Here is a 17073-nt window from a genome sequence, read left to right as displayed (position 1 = left end):
CAGCGGCCAGGGGAGTCTGCAAGTCTGGGGCCACCTTGTGCTTGCCCTGACCTCCAGCAAGGTAGCATCTCTCGTCGTGGGTGGATGGTGCCCCATTGGGGAGACGGGCAGACCGGGGCGGACGGGCTGGGGGGTGGTGGGCCTGATGGACGGGCACACGGGTGAGGCTGCACGTCAACCTGTAAGCTCTGTCCTATTGGGAAGTTCATGTGGCCCAGGTCCTGGTGGTGTGTGTCAGAGCGTGTGTGATGCGCCCGCACACTGGGCGCCTGGACCTGCTCTCATGAGCTCTCCCCCCACCTGCCTGTCCCATCTCCTCCCCACTGTGCTCACCACCGTCCGAGAAGCTTGATTCCTGCTGACAGCCCAGCTGCGAGCCCAGCTGCTCAGAGTGCAGAGTGGGGCTCTCCTTCCAGCAACGTCTGTTAATGAGGGCACATCCCTCCGAAGACCCCAGGCCCCCCCGCCGCATTCGCTATGATGTGGTGGGGGACGCTGCTGGCTGGCTCTGTGGCTGGGACCTCCGGACAGACCTGAGGAAGGAGCATAAATGTAGCTTTGTGACACACCTGATCTGGGAAGTTTCTTTCTGGCAAAAATAGAAGCTTCTGGCTAGGAAGGGAGAGAGCCTAGAAGAGCAGGCCCAGGCAGAGCTCTGTGCAGAAGCAGAGGGGCCCCGTCCTCTTCTGTATCGTGTGCAGACTGCACTGGCCCCAAGTCTCCTCTTCCAAGGACTTCTTGGCGCTTGGTGTGCTGGGCTTTCCCTAAAGACAGCATGCTGTTCTGGGGCCGGTGATCAGTACGGTCTTAATGGAACCCCTCAGCTCCCCCACCTAGGACGGCCAGGCTCCAGCCCAGGACACATTCCCTGCAGCCCGGCTGACTTCTCTCTGGTCTCGAGGTGCAGCGTGCCTGGCTGCCGTCCCCTCCTCCCCTCCGACGTGCAGGGCTTTGCGGCTGCTCCCTGTCCTTCCCCGAGGCTCCCTGTGCCGCGAGGACCGAGGTCTCAGTGATTCCCACGCACTCCCGCCAGCCCCACGGCTGACATCGCGCCCTGCAGTCTCACTGGGGCTGACCCTTCCATACTGGCTCAGTCCCACAGCCCTGCAGGGAGGCCAGCGCCCTCCTTGAATCTTGTGAGGAGTACCCCCCCCACCCCGCCGTCAGTCCTGGGAGGAGGACCCACCCCCTGGTCATCTCCTAGTAATTGGTGACATCACAGGCCCAGTAACCATAAAAGGATGCCTTACGTTGGGGAAGTAGCTATTTTTCTGGGTTACTTCAGAGAGCTGTTTTAGAGACAAGAAGAGCAAAGAGCTGTGGGGGGACGGCACAGCTCCCTCCTGGCCCTGGGCAGTTCAGGGGGTGCGGTCAGTTGGGAGTCCCCTTCTCCCTGCTTGGGGAGGGGACAGGACGCTCACGCTTCACTTACCTTCTTCCTGTTAGGGCTGTTCTTTTTGGGGTTGGATGTCTGCTTCATACGAACACAGAAGCAGACCAAATAGGGACAGTGCATGAGTCCCAGAAATCATGAGCTCTCCTGAAGAACTTAGGATTTGAAAAAATGATTTTTTAAGTATTGCTTTTTAATGAAGAAGAGATTGTGTTTTACCATGTAGAAATCAACCCAGTGTTTTAAAAACGTTGAGTTTTTCCTCTTTTGCCCCATCTAGAGTTGGTGCTGACGTGTGCCGTCTCTGTGCCTGTGGCCACTCTGAGGTTCTGCCGTCAGGCGTCCTCCGCAGGTGCGCGGGGCCCAGCGCCGCCTCATCTGTGAGCCTGTGGGCGCACCCCGACCCCTGCTGCCGCCCCAGGGCTTCCCTGGGGGAGCCTCTGTCTGCCGCCCCCTTCTCCCTGGGTCACCCTGCAGCTGGGAACGAGTCTCGACTCGCCTCTCCTACTAGCTGCTAGATGGCAGCAGGTTGCCGTCCCTGGGGCGGACCTCACACCTGGGCTGTGTCACCAGACTGCTTCTTGAAACCAAAACCGTGTGCAGCCGTCCCCAAGAACCCTCCGGGTGGCGCGCCGAGGGTTTGGTCCCTGATGCTGTCTGATGGCCACATCCGTGTCCCTAGTGACACAACAGAGCAGACCCCACGTCGCAGAGAGAAGCTCTAGCCGGCATCTCCTCCCCCAGCTTCCCTTTGTGCAAACTTACGTAGAGGGGGTGTCTGCTTGGGTTAATATGTGAAAATAAGTCGTTAACCCAGAAATGCCAAACCCATCCTAAGCATTTTCTGTGTAAAACGGAGTTTTGGCGAGCGTCTTCGTTGCCTAACACGGCTGTTCGTGTTAGCACCGTGGAGTCTGGGGTCCTGGGTGTGTGAGGTGGGAATGGCAAGGAGGTGGGGGGCCGGGGCCGGGGGAGCAGGGAGCGAGGGCACAGGCTGCCAGGTGAACCACAGGTGGGAGGCTCCTTTCCCACGGTCTGGAGCCTGGAGGTCCGAGGCCGAGGTGCGGGCAGGACGGGTCCCTCCCGAGTCCTGCAGATGGCTGTCTTACCCCGGTGTCCTCCTGTGGCCGTCCCTCCGCCGGGCTGTGTCTGATCTTAGACGGACCCCAGTCACGGGGGAGCAGGGCCACCCCGGAGGCCTCTCATTTCATCTCAGCTTTGTCTCTCAAGTCGCCGTGTCCCCGTGGGGTCACGTTCTGACATCCTGAGGTTGGCACTTGGACACGTGGAATGGTGGGGGCGCGGTTCGGCCCCTCACAGCCAGATGGCGTGTGCGGTTGGGCCACGGCGCCAACCTTGGCTCGGACCCCGGGAAATCGGAGCTTCCGAGACACCAGGCGGAGCCGCGGTTTCTAAAGGCTGATCCGGCCTGCAGGGAGGGTGGAGCTGCCGTGTGAGCAGGAGGCCACAGCCTGGGCTGGGAGAGGGCTGGGGGCCCCTCGGGCGTGCACGTGGCAGGCAGTGTGGACGGGGGTTCTGGTGTGTTCTGAAGATGGGGCTGACGGAGCTGGGCGCCGCGGGAGAGGAGGAGCTCAGGGCGACCCGCCTGCCCCGAGCTGGGCCGTCCCGGGCCCTTGTAGCTCTGGGCCATCCTCTCTCCCTGGGAAGGCAGCGTGCAGTCGAGCGGGGTTAGTGGGACAGTGGGCTGGGAGCCGAGGGACCAGAGCAGCAAGAGGGGTCTTTCAGGGGAGAAGAAGTTTCCCAGGACGACCGGGGAGCATCGTGGCCTGGCCCCCCCACCCCCCGATGCACCTGTCATAGGAAACTTTCCTTCTGGGCTGACCCAGCCGGTGCACAGACTCTCCAGGATGCCGGGTACGGGGTCTCCCATGCCGCAACCGCAGCCTCCCGCAGAGCGAACGTCTGCCCAGCGCGGGTTCTGTCGTCCGCTCCTGCGGTGCCCGTGCCCGACGCCTTCGGTGGAACCGGAGGGGCTGTTGGCTCAGCTCTGCCTTCTGCACGCCGAGTCCTTTCAGGAAGAAGGCCATGAGGCCAGTGGCGTGGGTCTGTGGGGGAGAGGTGTGGCGGACGGTGGGTCGGATCTGGGATCGGATGGGAGTGACCGTGACAGCCGGAACTGCTGCTGACCGTGAACAAGGCGGGTTCGCGGGAATCGCCTACAGCTGTCGGGCCCGGGCTTGAGAGATCCCCCAGTGCGACTCTGGGGGTGAAATCTGTGCTGTGCTGGACTTTGGGATGGTCCGCTGGAGGTGCTGCTGATTTCCCGTGTCTGACCCGGGGTTCTCAGGCTGGGGTCTCCACCAGGCATCACTAGACACTTGTTGGAAAGGCAGATGCTCGGCCCGCCCCCGCCTGGTGTGCCTGACGCCTGCATGGGTGCGGGAGGGCACCGTGGCCCAGGTCGGTGGGCGGTGGAAGCAGACACCTCACTCCTTCAGTGGCCTCCAGAGATGGAATCAGATGGAAACCAAGTCTCCCTGTGCTCGTGCCGCCCCTGCCTGGAGCTCCTGCTCTCGCCCACCAGCTAGTTTGGGGCCTTCCCTGCCTCCGGCCTCACGGCCAGAGGCTCGCCGGGAGCCTCGCCGTCCCCGCTGTGCCGCCTGCCTTGCAGCCGTGTTGCCACGTCCGCGGCTCTCTGATGCCCTGACTGACCGCTCGCCCCAGGCCTGGCGCGTGACTCCGTGTGTGTTGAAGTAGTGACGGGCAGAGAGCACGAGTTGGTCTACACTGAGGGCCTGCGCGAGAAGACGAAACCCCTAAAGATGGGAGACTGGTGACGATGTCCCTGATTTCCAGAAAGAAAATGTGCGATTGAGAAAGTGAATCGTCTCATTGAGCTTCGGACGAAGCGGGAGAGACAGGATGAACGGCGAGTGCACAGGGGGCGTCTCCAGCCTCTGCGGACACACCGCACTCACCGCAAAGCGCATCTGTGAACGCCCGAGGGACGTCCTGCCCTGGTGCCTGGACTCGGAGAAAGCCTTTCTCCATGTCCCACACGGTCCGCGGTGCACAAAGTGTGAGATGACAAGACTGTTCGGATTCTTTCCGAGCGAGAACTCGCTCCCGGCCCCTCCGCCGGGGCCAGACGCGGGTGTGTGATCTGTGACTGGCCCTCCGTGGCCGTGGGACCTGCTTTGGTAGATCTGCTGCTCAGATGTGGCTGTCATGAGCGGCCCCTTCCTGCTGCTGCCAACCCCTCGGGAGACGTGCCCGGGGCACCCGTTGCCCCTCTGGCCCGCGTCCAGAGTGAGGCGAGTGCAGTGCGGCCCCCCCGCCCCCGAGCCGTGTCCGTGGCACTGCACTGGGGCAGGCTGTTGGGCGGCATGAACGTGGCACCTGCTGTGATCTGAACCACCGGCCGTCCACGGGGAGAAGAGCTGGCCTCCGCGTGACCCGTCTCCTCGTTGCTAAGATACTGAAGTGTTCTCTCTGGCCCTTGCTTGAGAGCAGTGGACCTACCAGGAGCACAGCGCTGTCCTTCAGGGTGGCAGTCTCCTACCGCTGGACGCGGGGGGACGTGTTCTGTTGGCCTCCAGGTCAGTCAATAAGCAGAAATTTCAGAAGGCAGATCTTGACCAACAGGCAGTATTTCTCCTAAGGACTCGAGAAACTGCTCCCCGTGGGTGTGGCCCCGGGTGTGGCCCCAGGCATGGCCCCGAGCGTGGCACAAATGTTGTCCAGTGCCTTGGAGGGCAAGCTGGGGACCACGGCGGCTCTGCGGCGCTCAGAGCTGCTTCCCTTGCTCAACGTATTTTGTGAGTGTGTCTGAGGTGTCCACGTTCAGTGGACATGGCTACAAACAGGGAAGGCCAGCTGTTTGGTCTTCGGTTGAAGTGGCGTCTGGAAGATGCTGACCACACGGAGAAGCATGAGGCCCCGGAGGCAGTTCCGAGGGACGCTTCGAATGTCTGGAAGAGGACGACCTTGGATTCGCAGGAATCGGTCACATTCGTGCTTCTGCGTGTGTCCCTCATCACCCCTTGTGTGAGCGGAGCAGACAGCAGACATGAAGCTGGCTCCCAGTGAGCGTGCGCTGGGGGTACCAGACCTGGGCACTCAACGCGCTTCTGGTCAGCGGGCCTCCCCTGGGGCCTGCCTGTGTCCAGTGTCTCCGGGAGACCCTCTCCGTGCTGCCGCCCTCTCTTGAGCTGGGACCCGTTCGCGGACCCACCAGCTCTCCGGACCCCCTGTTTCCAGGCAGCCCCTGCATGTGCCATTCACGTGGTTTGCTAAGTGTTTCACGGACCAGCTCCGAACCCCACCTGTGTCAGGGGTTCCCTGAGAGTGACGGCCGTGTTCCAGGCTCCAGGGGTCCCCGGCGCTGAGCCCACGCAGGCCGGTGAGGGCGGCCGCTGGCGCTGCTGCTGGCAAAGGCGGGCCTCCCGGGCCCAGGGGGGGACTCTCGCGTCGCAGCGGCTCCTCCGGCAGGCGCTCCAGGCGAGAGCGCGTTGGGGCTGAGCTCCCGCTGCAGCCAAGTAAGAGCGATCACTCCGGTGTCAGACGTCGGGGCTCGTCGAAAGACACGAGCGTGACCGGACGGCCCTTCTGTTGTTCTGACCAGTCATGATCAACAGGCACGGCAGGGGCCGGTCTCCCGACCTCAGCTGTCTGTCAGGCGGGTTCTGTGCCTGGAGGACATGTTCTCGCCGGAGGAGAGCCGCTGTCACGGTCCTCGGGGCCCCTGGACTCCCTGCGCAGCTGGTGCGGCGTGTGCAGCTCCCCCCGAACGGGAGGCTGTGCTTGGTGAACCTGCCTGCGTCTCCCTGCGGCCGCACAGGCACAGGCACGGGCACCGGCACAGCTGGAGGCTCCTCCTTTGTGCTGGGCAGGCGCCTGCCAGACCCTCGTCTCTGTGGACCTGCTTCTCGGTAAGCCTTGCCGCTGGAGTTGGGACTGCGTCTCTCATCAGCTGGGAGCCATCTGACCCGTTCACTTTATACGTCTGATTTGGGGATAGGGATCGTGGTTGTCTCTTCCCGGTGGGAACAAGCTGGCACAGCTGTCTGGTACGCACTGACACTGCTGCGCACTCCAACCGTCTCACTCTGTTAGTGGCCCCGCTGGGAAGCGTGGGGGTGCTCTGGGTGAGGGAGAAGAAAGGGGAGCGCCCAAGTGCATGAGCGTGGGCTCTGCAGGGCTGTGCTGGCCTGGGTACTCCACCGGTCTGGGCACCCCACTTTTCATGGAAGGGCCTCCAAGGGGTAGCTCCTTCCCTCCCCGAGGGGACTTACCCCAGCGTCAGTCCCCAAAGATACACAGACACCGAGAGGGGGTCAACCCTAGCAGGAGGCTTTCTAGAAGATTCAAAGTGGTAAATTTAAAAACGCAATAGAGCTGATTATTCTGTCTGGATTTTAGAGATTACATGTCTTTTGTGTATCTGGGCTTTGAGCAAATGTTCTGGCTTTTTGTCGTTCTATTCTTAGCAGTGTCCAAGAAGCGAATCCTGTCCCTGAGTGTGAAAAACAATTTCTTATCTTTGCAGAGGAAGGGCTGGTGTTAAGTCCCAGTGGTGACTTTTTCAGTAAAGTTTTAGGTGAACTGATGGTGAGCTGATGCCCCAAGTATGACTTCACCTTCATAACGCTACTCTGTCTTTAGAGACGGTTTTTAGGGGCGCCTGGGTGGCTCAGTGGGTTAAAGCCTCTGCGTTCGGCTCAGGTCATGGTCCCAGGGTCCTGGGATCGAGCCCTGCATCGGGCTCTCTGCTCAGCGGGGAGCCTGCTTCCCCCTCCCCCTCTGCCTGCCTCTCTGCCTACTTGTGATCTGTCAAATAAATAAATAAAATCTTTGAAGACGGTTTTTAAGGGTTTTGATGTCTCAGTTGTTAAGAAGGGAGAACATGTCATTTCTTATTTAAATGGCAAACAAATATGGAAAGTTGTTGAACAGACAGGTTTTCGTGGTTTATCAGTCGTGAGATTTATGCCTCCATCAACCTTCAAAGGGTTAAAATTTGTCCTGTGCTCTCTTCTAAAGCCCAGTTTTGCAGGAGGGTCCCTCATTCACGCACTCACTGGCCCACGCGTACAGAGCGTATGTCCTGTGCTGGCTGCGCCAGGCAGACACGGCACGTCTGCGCTCGCTGAACAGGACCCCAGGGTCTTCCTCGCATCCGGAAGCTTCTCTGGGAACAATCTCCAGGCACAGACCCCCACTTAGCCTGATAAGTGTTGGGACCTGCCCCGGAAAGTGCAGCCCCCATGGCACGCGCTGAGTGGTCTTCCCGGCACAGTGAAGGTGCTTGTTTACAGTCACTGCGGACACCACTTGGCTGCCCGTCCCCTGTCGGGCGTTAGCTGGTTTCTAGCCCCATCTGACTCAGGCGCAGACTCTAGATTTTGTCGTGACTGGGACGTGGTGACGGGTCCTTCATTTTACAAAGTTAAGCGCGTCATTCAAGAAGCTCTTTTTCGAGCGTGAGCAGCTCCAGCCTCTGCCCGGCGGCGTGTCCCCCCGGGCTGTGCGGTCTTGGCAGGTCAGAGCCACAGCCTCGCGGGTTACCTCGACGGCCCGGCTCCCAGAGCTTCCTGTCTTTGTCAGTGCAGGGGACAGAAAGCCCCCATTAAACAGGGAACAATGAGTGGTGGCCTGCAGCGGGGCTCTGCTGGGAATCGCTGTCCGGTGCGGCTGCCAGCGGCCGGTAGGGCTGGGACCCGGAGCCGAGCGGGAGGGGGGCTTGCTGGGGCTGGGGGTGCCCGCGGGCCTCGGGGCTGGCCCAGCCGCGGGGAGAGCGTCTGCCGCGAGGAGAAGGAACCGTCTGTGCCTCTGAGGCCGGGTTGCCAGGCGCCAGGTCGAGGGAAACACCCGGGAAGGCCACAGGCCGTGAGAAGGCAGAGCAAGGAGAGGGAGGCGCCCAGCGGCCCCGGCGCCGCGGCCGGGCTGCCCCTGCGTGGGCTGGCCCGGGGGAGGCCGCAGCTCCACACGGGCACACGTGGGCTGTTTCTTCTACTCTGCGTCTTGAAAAGAAAAAGAGAGAAGAGCCCATTGCCCCGAGTCCAGAAACCTGGCGCAGCTGAGAGCCAGGCGTCCACCGCCAGGGGCTGAATGTCCGCGCCTGCAGCGTCACTGGTGCGGCCGGGGCTGAAGAGCTCCCGCCCCTGACCGGATGAATTTGAGACTCTTTACCGCCACGACGCGCCCACGACGCGCCCACGACGCGCCCACGACGCGCCCACGACGCGCCGGCCGGCTGTGGGTGGGAATTGCTCGCCAGTGGCTGTCAGAGGGTCAGCCCAGTGCTCCAGGGGCCCGCCCAGGCTGCCAGCCTCCCCTGGCGGCGCTCAGCACCCTTGCCTGGCCGGCGGCCTGGGACCGCGGATGTCTGTGGTTTGTGTTTCCGAGTCGGGGGACTTAGGGAGGGGAATGTCCCCCAAAGGCCGGGAAAACCCTTGGTTTCAAGACATCTCCCAAACTTGAAGTCTGTGATCCTACAAGACAGAGAGACGGAGAGGTTGTGAGTAGGTTCGTGTCACAGAACTGATTTTTGAAAAAGGTTTTCATCAGGGACCTCTGTAAGACGCGTTCGGAGAAGCAGGAGAGGCTGGGCCAGCCGCAGGCCGCCTGTGCGGGCGCCCACGAGCGTGTCGGATGTGACGGCCCCGACGGCCCCGTCCTCGCGCTCTTGCCCGCGTCTTCGGCTGACGTGGGGAGGCAGACACGGGGAGAGACTCGGTGGTGACACGTGGCTCATGGTGGCCGCTCCCCCGGACACGGAGCGGCCAGCATGTTTCCGCACGTCCTCCCTGCAGTGCCGCGGGCCGCACGGGGCCGAGGGCTCAGGTCCCTGGCCACAGCCGCAGGAAGAGCGCTTGCGTCCCGGACGCGCCACATCAAACACGCATCTGTTTCCTCCCGGGTATGCATCAGGCCAGCCTCGCCGGGAGGCTGGCGTGTAGGGGCCGAGGTGGACAGTGCTGAGGCCCAGTCACGGTTTCCCCTTGCTTCTGGGCGCAGCCCCCAGCTTGGCTCCGTCCTCGCTGCTTCTCACGATGCAGGCCCTGGAGCCAGCTTCACCTGCTGCGTCCCCGGGAACTCAGGGGTGGTGCGGGGCCGGCAACAGCCCAGGTGGGGGTGCAGGCGGAGTGGACGTGAGCGGGGCCGGCACCTGTGCTCTCGGCACCTTCCCTGCTCAGAGCTGTGAGGGACGCTGATCATGGGCCCCGGGGCCGCTGCCTCCTCCGGGCTGGGCCAGACACAGTCCCCTCGGCCCCCCAGTCTCCAGCTCCCACAGGAAGGGTCCCCCGCAGCCTGGAACACTCACAGGGGGAGGGTGGGCGCCAAGGCACTTCGATGACACAAACGTTATGTGGTGGCGACCCAGCTTGGCCTGCTCTGGCACCCATGGTGCTTGGGGCCGAGCGTGGCCTTTCAGACAGACCCAAGTGCCAACCCTCTGTCAGCTTCTATCCTGTGACCTTGAGCATAAGACACACGCACTCAGGCCCTTGGCACCTCTGTCACGTGGCCCCAAATGAGCTGCCAGCAGGGGAGGGGTGAGGATGGGATGAGCTGTGGGCAGGGGAGGGGTGAGGATGGGATGAGCTGTGGGCAGGGGAGGGGTGAGGGTGGGATGAGCTGTGGGCAGGGGAGGGGTGGGGGTGGGATGAGCTGCCAGCGGGGGAGGGTGGAGGGTGGGATGAGCTGTGGGCAGGGGAGGGGTGAGGGTGGGATGAGCTGCCAGCAGGAGGGGTGAGGGTGGGAGGCCTTCCCAGTGCCACACCCCACGCGGCAGGACGCTCTGGGACAGTCAGGGCAGTGCTGGGCGCTCGGCCCCTCTGAGTGGTGCGGGCGCCAGGGTCCGGAGCCGTCGTGCCAGGGCCACGCTGGGCATCGCGGGAAGTGTGACTCGCCAAGCAAAGCCACGTTACGGTTTCCTTTCTCCCGAGCTGGGCAGCAGGCAGGGGTCACCGCTGGAGGAATTTACGAGTTTTTCTCAAGAAGGCCTGGGGCCGCCTCCCCTCCCTTCCTCCCGCCTTGTAGTTCTTTGTTTGAACTTGAGACTTCCTGAGCTTGGAAGGTGTTTTTGGCCCAGGCAGCTGGAGCAGGTCCCTGACCCCGGGAGCCCCGGCCAGCACAAGCCCCTTTCCGAGGAAGGAAACGCCCAAGACCTGCGCGCAGACCGCCGTGCGTCTGTGTCCTGCGCAGTGTGGGGACGGGTTGGGGGCCGGTGGCAGCCTCTGCGGGAGCCCTCGTGGGCAGGCGGTTGCAGGCTCCCCGGTGACTGTCCGAGCCCACGGTCAGTGCAGCTCCAGGCCTGGAGGTAGAGGCCAGGGACCCGGCGAGCTGGTTGGACGCTCTGTTGTGCTTCCTCGGGACTCGGTAAAGCAAGGTCACAGGAGGTCGTGTGCCCAGCTTGGCGTGTAGCGCCGGGTGGGGCGCCCTCCCCCTCGCTGCCGGAGCCCGCCTGCTTCCGACTGTTTCCCAGCGGAGGGCTGCAGGGCGGCGGGACCCCGTTCGGCCCTTGCACGAGCCTGTCCGCAGAAGAAAGCCTCCACTGCCGAGCGCGTCCCTGGAGAAAGCAGGATGGCCGCGAGGGGGGCCCCCCGGGGGGTTCTCAGGGGCCTCCAGCGACGGCTGCGGCTGCGGCCTCCCCGGTGCTGGGCGGCCTCGAGGCGCTCACAGCCAGGTGAGGTGGGACAGGATGCTGCTGCCTGGGGCGCGGGGCCGGCGCCGGGGGTCCCTCCAGCGGGCGGGTGGACGGGGCGGACGTGCGTGAGGGGGCTCGTGCGTGGTGCCTCACTGCCTGGGGGGCACCCTGCCCCAGCCTCGGTTCTCCCTGTCCTGCTGCTGGACTGGGCCGCTCCCCTGCCCGGAGCAGGGGCGGCTGCGGGGCGAGCGTCTCCCTGAAGAAGGACTAGGAATTCTCAAGGGTCTCAAAGTCGTGTTTTCATGAACCGACTTCTGCGGAGCCGGGATGTGCTCACAGCTCGGACTGGGGCCGGGACCCCGTCCCTTATTTCTGTCCTTTCTCCCGGGAGGACCCCTCCCTCCTCAGGGGCCTGGAGACCTGAGGTTTGCTGTTGACCTTGGGAGAGCCAAACTCTGTGACTGCGGGCACCGCTTTGGCCAGACGTCCTTGATGTCTGTGAGGTGAAACACCTCAGAGTCACAAAGCGAGCCCGACGTCCGCCCACCCCGGTAGGGAGGTGGGGCCTGGCGCCGGCCACCTAGCGTCCCCTGTGCGTCTGCCTGCAGGGCGGGGGCGTGGACCTGCTCTGGCTGGCGGCCCCTGGTGGGGGGCAGTGCACTTGTCCTGGGTGGACCCCCTTCCTCAGTTTCCCTCTGGGGCAAGGACAGAGCCCACACCCATAGCCCGTCTTGGCGGTCATCCCACGCTCACTGGCCTCTGTGCACGTGTTCAGGGTTGAAATGACACCTCGACCGTCTCGTGGACTCCGCCAGCTCTGTAGGGTGAGTGGGGCTGTCGCGACAGGCCAGGTGGACCCCGGACTCACGCTCACCAGGGGCGTGGACGCTGCGTCTGTGCCCCCTCGGCCTCCCCCCAAGTCGCTGTCTGGAGGTCAGCAAACGCGCGTGGGCAACTCATCTGACCAGAACTGTGCTGGCTCCTGGGGATCTGTGCTCTGTCCCCAGGAGGGTGGCCCTGAGGACCCCCGCCTCAGGAGGATGGGGTTACCATCCTGACACCTGGAGCCCACATGCAGGAGGTCGACTTCTGGCCTAAGCATGTCCCCACATGACAGCCATGTGGCCCGGACTGTGGATTTAGTGTCCCAGTGGTGTCCTCTCGCAGGGAAGGGGGCTGCTGACGTGACAGGCTTCTCCTTTACTCCTTGGTGCTCATTAAAAACCTTTGAGGCCGTGTGTGCTGGTCTTCACGACCGCTGTGGACGACGGGCAGTTCGGGGCTCAGGGCCACATGAGGCCCCGGGTCACCAGGGCTCCATAAGGTCCTCACGGCCTCCCTCACCCTCCTGCCCCTGGCCTCCCTGGCATCTCCCAGCTAAGTCTCCCCGACCCACAGGTGCAGCCTCCATGTCCTGGCTCCCTGCTGGGTAGCTTCTTGCTCCGGGAGAAGCACCGTTGCCTTTGCTTTCCTTCGTGCCTGCAAGTTTGTCCAGTTCCTCCTTCCAAACCCATGTGTATACGGGTGTTGGGGTTGGGCCGGCCTCTGTGTCCCTGTGGACAGACCTCGCCAGGCAGCCCAGCTGCTTTCTGTGGCTCGAGCCCTGGAAGAAGCACCCTCAGGCGGGGAGATGACCGCCGGCCAGACTTCCTGGTCGGTGGAGGACGGGGGCACAGTTGTCACTGCGAGGTCACAGTTTTCTCTGATCGCCGGAGATGGATGTGACGTCGATCAGCGGGAGGTCAGGGTGACCTCTGGGCTGTCACCTCTGCTCTGTCCCACGGGAGCTGTCGCTCTCCCAACACAGAATGCTCCCATAGCAGAGCCCGAGCCCTCATCGGGGAGGGATCCCGGGGTCCTGGGATCGAGCCCCACATCCAGCGCCCTGCGGGCCCGCTTCTCCCTCTCCTGCTTCCACTGCTTCCTTCTCTCACTGTCTCTGTCTGTCAAGTAAATAAATAAAATCTTAAAAATAAATAAATAAATAAGTAAATAAAGGAAGCAAATAAATACATTTGGCACACCCGGGTGAACCTCACTGCAAGTGATCACAGAATTTCCCTTTGAGCTTCCTGGTAGCTGATGCAAAAAAGGAAAAAACTTGGCCACAAGGTCATATGCCAAAAAAAAAAAGAAAAGAAAAAGAAAAGATAAAGAAATTCTTCTGGAAAGAATTCTGGAGGAGACCAGAGCTCAGCTGTACACACTGGGGCCATCAGACCCCCCCACGGTGACGTCTCTGCAGTGTTTCTTTTCCTTTAGAGAATCAGTGCACCCAAAATGTTGGAAACGTAACTGCGAATCGCACTGAGGCCCTTTCCAGAGTCATCAGGATAGCTCTGTCCCTCCCCACTGTTCCCAGAGGGAGCGCCGGAGTCCGGGTCTGACCATGACTTAGCCCTGCTCTCGGTGAGAAGGGCCGCCGGCCGCGCAGCACAGGACCATGGGACTAGTGGCCTGGTCACAGACTGTGGGGCCGTGTTCCCCGCGCATGTGTGTGTATGGCGGAGGCCACAGCTGCAGGCAAGGGCCCTCCAAGGGGCTGTGACTGTGCGGTTAAGGATGCGTTGTCGCTTGGCGGCTGGTCCTCAGGGCCTTGCCCGTCGTGGCTTTCAGGACAACCGGCTTTGTGAACCTGGCTTTCGGCTTCTCAGGAGCTTTCGGCAGCACAGGGTGGTTTACCTCTGACATTCCGGAACTCTAGGGCGAGGGCTGCTGAGACCCGCAGGGAGGACAGTGTGCCGCTTTACCTGAAGTGTTTATTCAGGAGAAACACTTGTGCTGAGTCTTGCTTGTGGGCTTGTACTTGTTGGTAAGGAAAGGTCCCATGCTCTGGAGAAACCTGATGATTATCCGTGTTTTCATCATTTTAAACGTTGGGCAACTTGGTTGAAGTCACGGCTTCTGACGCCGGCACACATGCCCCGTCTGCTCCCGGCCTGCTTGGCCTCAGCGGGACTCAGGCCTCTGGCTGGGTCTGGGGGCGAGGCGTCTGGGTCTTTGTGGGGTCTTGGTCCCGGGCACCCGCTGTCGAGGGCCTGGACAGTGGTGTGGAGCGGGGAGCCTCTCTGTCTGCCTGCTGGCCGGGGCTCCCTTCCCCATCCCCGCGGAGCCCAGACCGTGCGGTGAGCGGGGCAGGGCCTGCGGCGCTGGTGGCCCAAGGCAGCTCAGACGTGGCCGGACTCCGAGAGACGCCTCTGGGTGGGGTTCCTGCTGCCCACCGCAGACGTGTTGGAGACCTGCACACCCAGAGAGCCGGACAGCACGGGCGGGGCCTTGGAGCAGGTGCCGTGTCTCTGTTCTGCTCACCGTCCTCGGCAAACACTGCCACCGCCTCTGTTTGTTCCCATCGTTGCCAGTGTCTGGTGCACCAGACCTTATCAGATGGAAGCGGGTGGGACCAGGACTTGCTTTGGACACGTGGTCGGGTCTGAGGCTTCCGGCACGCGTGTGTCTCTGCGGGCAGTGTGGGACCTGCGCGCGGCCGACCGTCCGTCCCCTTCACGGCAGCATGGGGAGTCGCACCGCAGAGATGTCCCTTCTCCCTGAACCGAGGCCAAGGGGGGCCCAGACGTTCCTTTCTCCTCCAGTGCCCAGAGCCGGCCGGCGGGACACCTGTGTACACACGCGGGTGGGGCGAGCAGCTGTCAGCCTGCGGACAGCAGTCACCTTCAGTGCTTGGTCTCAGCTTGGGGCTGAAACGGAAGTAAAGATTCAGCTGGTCCCTTGCCCAGATTTAGGGAGCAAAGTTCAGTGGGAAAGGCTGGTGGGTAAGCGCGGAGGGCAGCAGGACCGGGTGCAGGGGAGAGCATCTGCCTGGTGCTCCCAGACCATGGGGGACGGACGCGCCACCCGCATCTCTGTGGCAGAGATGAAAAGCTACTACGTCTGTTCTGAGTGGTGCTCCTGGCTGCTGTCTGTCGCTGAAGGTGAGTCCCCAGGTCCCGAAGCCGCTGTCCTGCGGGTCACTCCCAGGGCCCCGGCGGCGGTGACCGGGCCTCCCGGAGAGGGTTTTTACGCATCTGCCCTGCAGAAGGGAGGACGTTCTCGTGAGTCACCAGCGAGCGGTACCTCCCGGAGCAAGGAGCAGCCCAGGCAGTGGGTGTGGGAGGCAGATGATTCTTCATCTGAAGTCATCATTCGATGACTCTGAGGCCCACCAGTGGCTGCCTAAAGCCAGGGACGTCCCTGTGGCTCACGAGGCTGGCCCGAACTGGACAGCAGGGAGCTCAGCCAGCGCCAAGCCCGTCGGAGCCAAGCCCACCTCATTCGAGCACCGTGGGTGGAGGTCCGCACGCAAAGTGTGTGCAGAACAGAAGCCACAGCGGCTCGGTACCGAGGATCCCCTTCACTCAGTGACCCGTGGGTGCCTCACTGGGCGGTCGGCGGCCCTGTAGGTCAAGTGCTAGGGACACGGCACTTTGGGGACACAGAGGTGCTTCTGTGGTCTGCTTTCCCGAGAGCCACAGAGCCCAGGGAAACTCTGCGGCCCCGGCTGTGCACAGGGGCCGAGCGGGTCTCCTGTCCATGGACGGTTCCTCCGTCCGCCCCTGAAGTCCACAAAAGCTGCTGCGGTGCGGGGAGGGACGCGGCTTCCTTGCTGGCTGCTGCCATCCAACTGTGACAAGACATCTGAGGTCTCTGTGACCAGGCTCTGTGACCACGGCCCGTGAGGACAGGCTCTCCCTTGGGCGCAGGGCTGCGTTCTCATTGCCGACGGAGAGCTTCATGGCAGTTAAAGCCGCGCCTCGCTGTCTCGTCTGAGCCCACAGATGGGGAGGGCCAGGCCGTAGTCATCAGAAACGGTGCTGGTCCGGGGACTGTCAGAAATGTGGGCATTGGCAGGCGACGTGAGCGGGCCCTTGGGCTGGCCGCGGGGCCCACAGTTGGCCCCATGGCTCTTGTTTCTGTGATGGTGGCGATGGGCAGCAAGCAGGAGGGCGCAGGAAGGTGATGGGCCTGGTGAGGTCCCCCGAGGGCCCCAGGAGTGCCGGCATGGCTCAACTCAGAGAGGGGCTTGGCTTCTGAGCAGAGTGGGGCAGAGGCCTCGCCTCTGGATCCATTTGTACAATGATCACACGCTTGTCCCTGCAGGGAAACTGAGGCTGAGGGAGGGCAGGCCCATCCGTGGGAGTTAAGGACTGCAGTCAGTGAGTGGGCCAAGCCCACAGTAGGTGAAACAGCCTTCAGCACAGGGGACAGAGGTGTCCACTGCTTCCCACCTGGTGTCCAAAGCAGCCCTGCCCGGCCCCGGCCACGTCTCCCAGGGAGAGAGGCTGCTGCGAACGGGAGCCGCCCGCTCAAGGCCAGCGTCTCCATTCATGTTGTGCCAAGAACGGAAGCCGCAGGACTGTGCGGGCTTTCCGTGCGGCTCGGCTCGTGACCTGCGGCTCAGGACCCGCAGACGAGGCGCTTCCAGCCCCAGACAGTCCCGTGGGGCAGGACCATCCGTAGAGCAGCTTTGCCTGCAGTGTGAGGGGCCAGTGCTCCGGGTCCAGACATCACACGCCCGGCTTTCTTCCCCAGAGGAGAGTGACGGCATGGGGTGGGCCCTGGAGGGGACCTCGTGGCCGGGGCTGGGCGGGGGCAGGGTCTCGGGGTGCTTCTGGTCCCCTTGGGCAGGAGTCTCTGGAGGAGGCGTCTCCCCGCTGCCCTGGCCCCACTTTGCAGAAGCTCCTCTGTGCAAAGAGTCAGCTCCCCTTCTGCGCCGCAAGGTGAGCGCTACGTCCCCAGGGCCCCCAGCCCCCCTGCAGCAGACATTGGTTTTATCCTTAGTCCGTTTTCTCTTTCATCTTTCCTCCGTGTCCACATTCCATCCCTGCCACTGCCGTGCCACAGCTCCCGAGACTGAGAACGGCAGCCACGTCACAGGAGGTGGCTCAGAGCTCTTGCCTGGGAATTGGAGTCAGGGAAGAGGGTCAGGGGTTGCCGTCCTAGAGCCCTGGGACCAGGCAGTCCCACGCTCTGACCTGGGAGTGGGGTCTGGGGACACAGCCGAGGGGCGTCTGTATAGCAGGCAGGAGGCTGGGCCTGGCCTGAGTGTCACCGAAGGTGTTATCATGTGGGC

At 62.9% G+C, this 17073-nt stretch overlaps 1 protein-coding gene across 7 annotated transcripts in view; it reads left to right on the top strand.

The window, feature by feature from the left end:
* Positions 1–17073, top strand: part of MCF2L (MCF.2 cell line derived transforming sequence like) — a 121362-nt gene that overhangs the window by 35972 nt on the left and 68317 nt on the right. Inside the window, exon 1 of one of the 7 annotated variants that reach the window (XM_032881016.1) lies at positions 10893–11045. The exons of 5 other annotated variants lie outside the window; for them this stretch is intronic. In XM_032881016.1, the coding sequence (XP_032736907.1) occupies positions 10943–11045 (103 nt within the window). In that variant the 5' untranslated portion in view covers positions 10893–10942. Of the gene's footprint in view, positions 1–10892; positions 11046–14916; positions 14936–17073 lie in introns of those variants that run through there. One more of the 7 variants, XM_032881020.1, reaches the window with a different exon arrangement.

The sequence above is a fragment of the Lontra canadensis genome, unplaced genomic scaffold, assembly GCF_010015895.1.
Source record: "Lontra canadensis isolate GAN:19392208 unplaced genomic scaffold, GSC_riverotter_1.0 scaffold73, whole genome shotgun sequence".
NCBI classification, from domain to species: domain Eukaryota; kingdom Metazoa; phylum Chordata; class Mammalia; order Carnivora; family Mustelidae; genus Lontra; species Lontra canadensis.
Note: the sequence above shows the minus strand (reverse complement) of the source record. Positions and strands in the feature narration are given on the sequence as shown.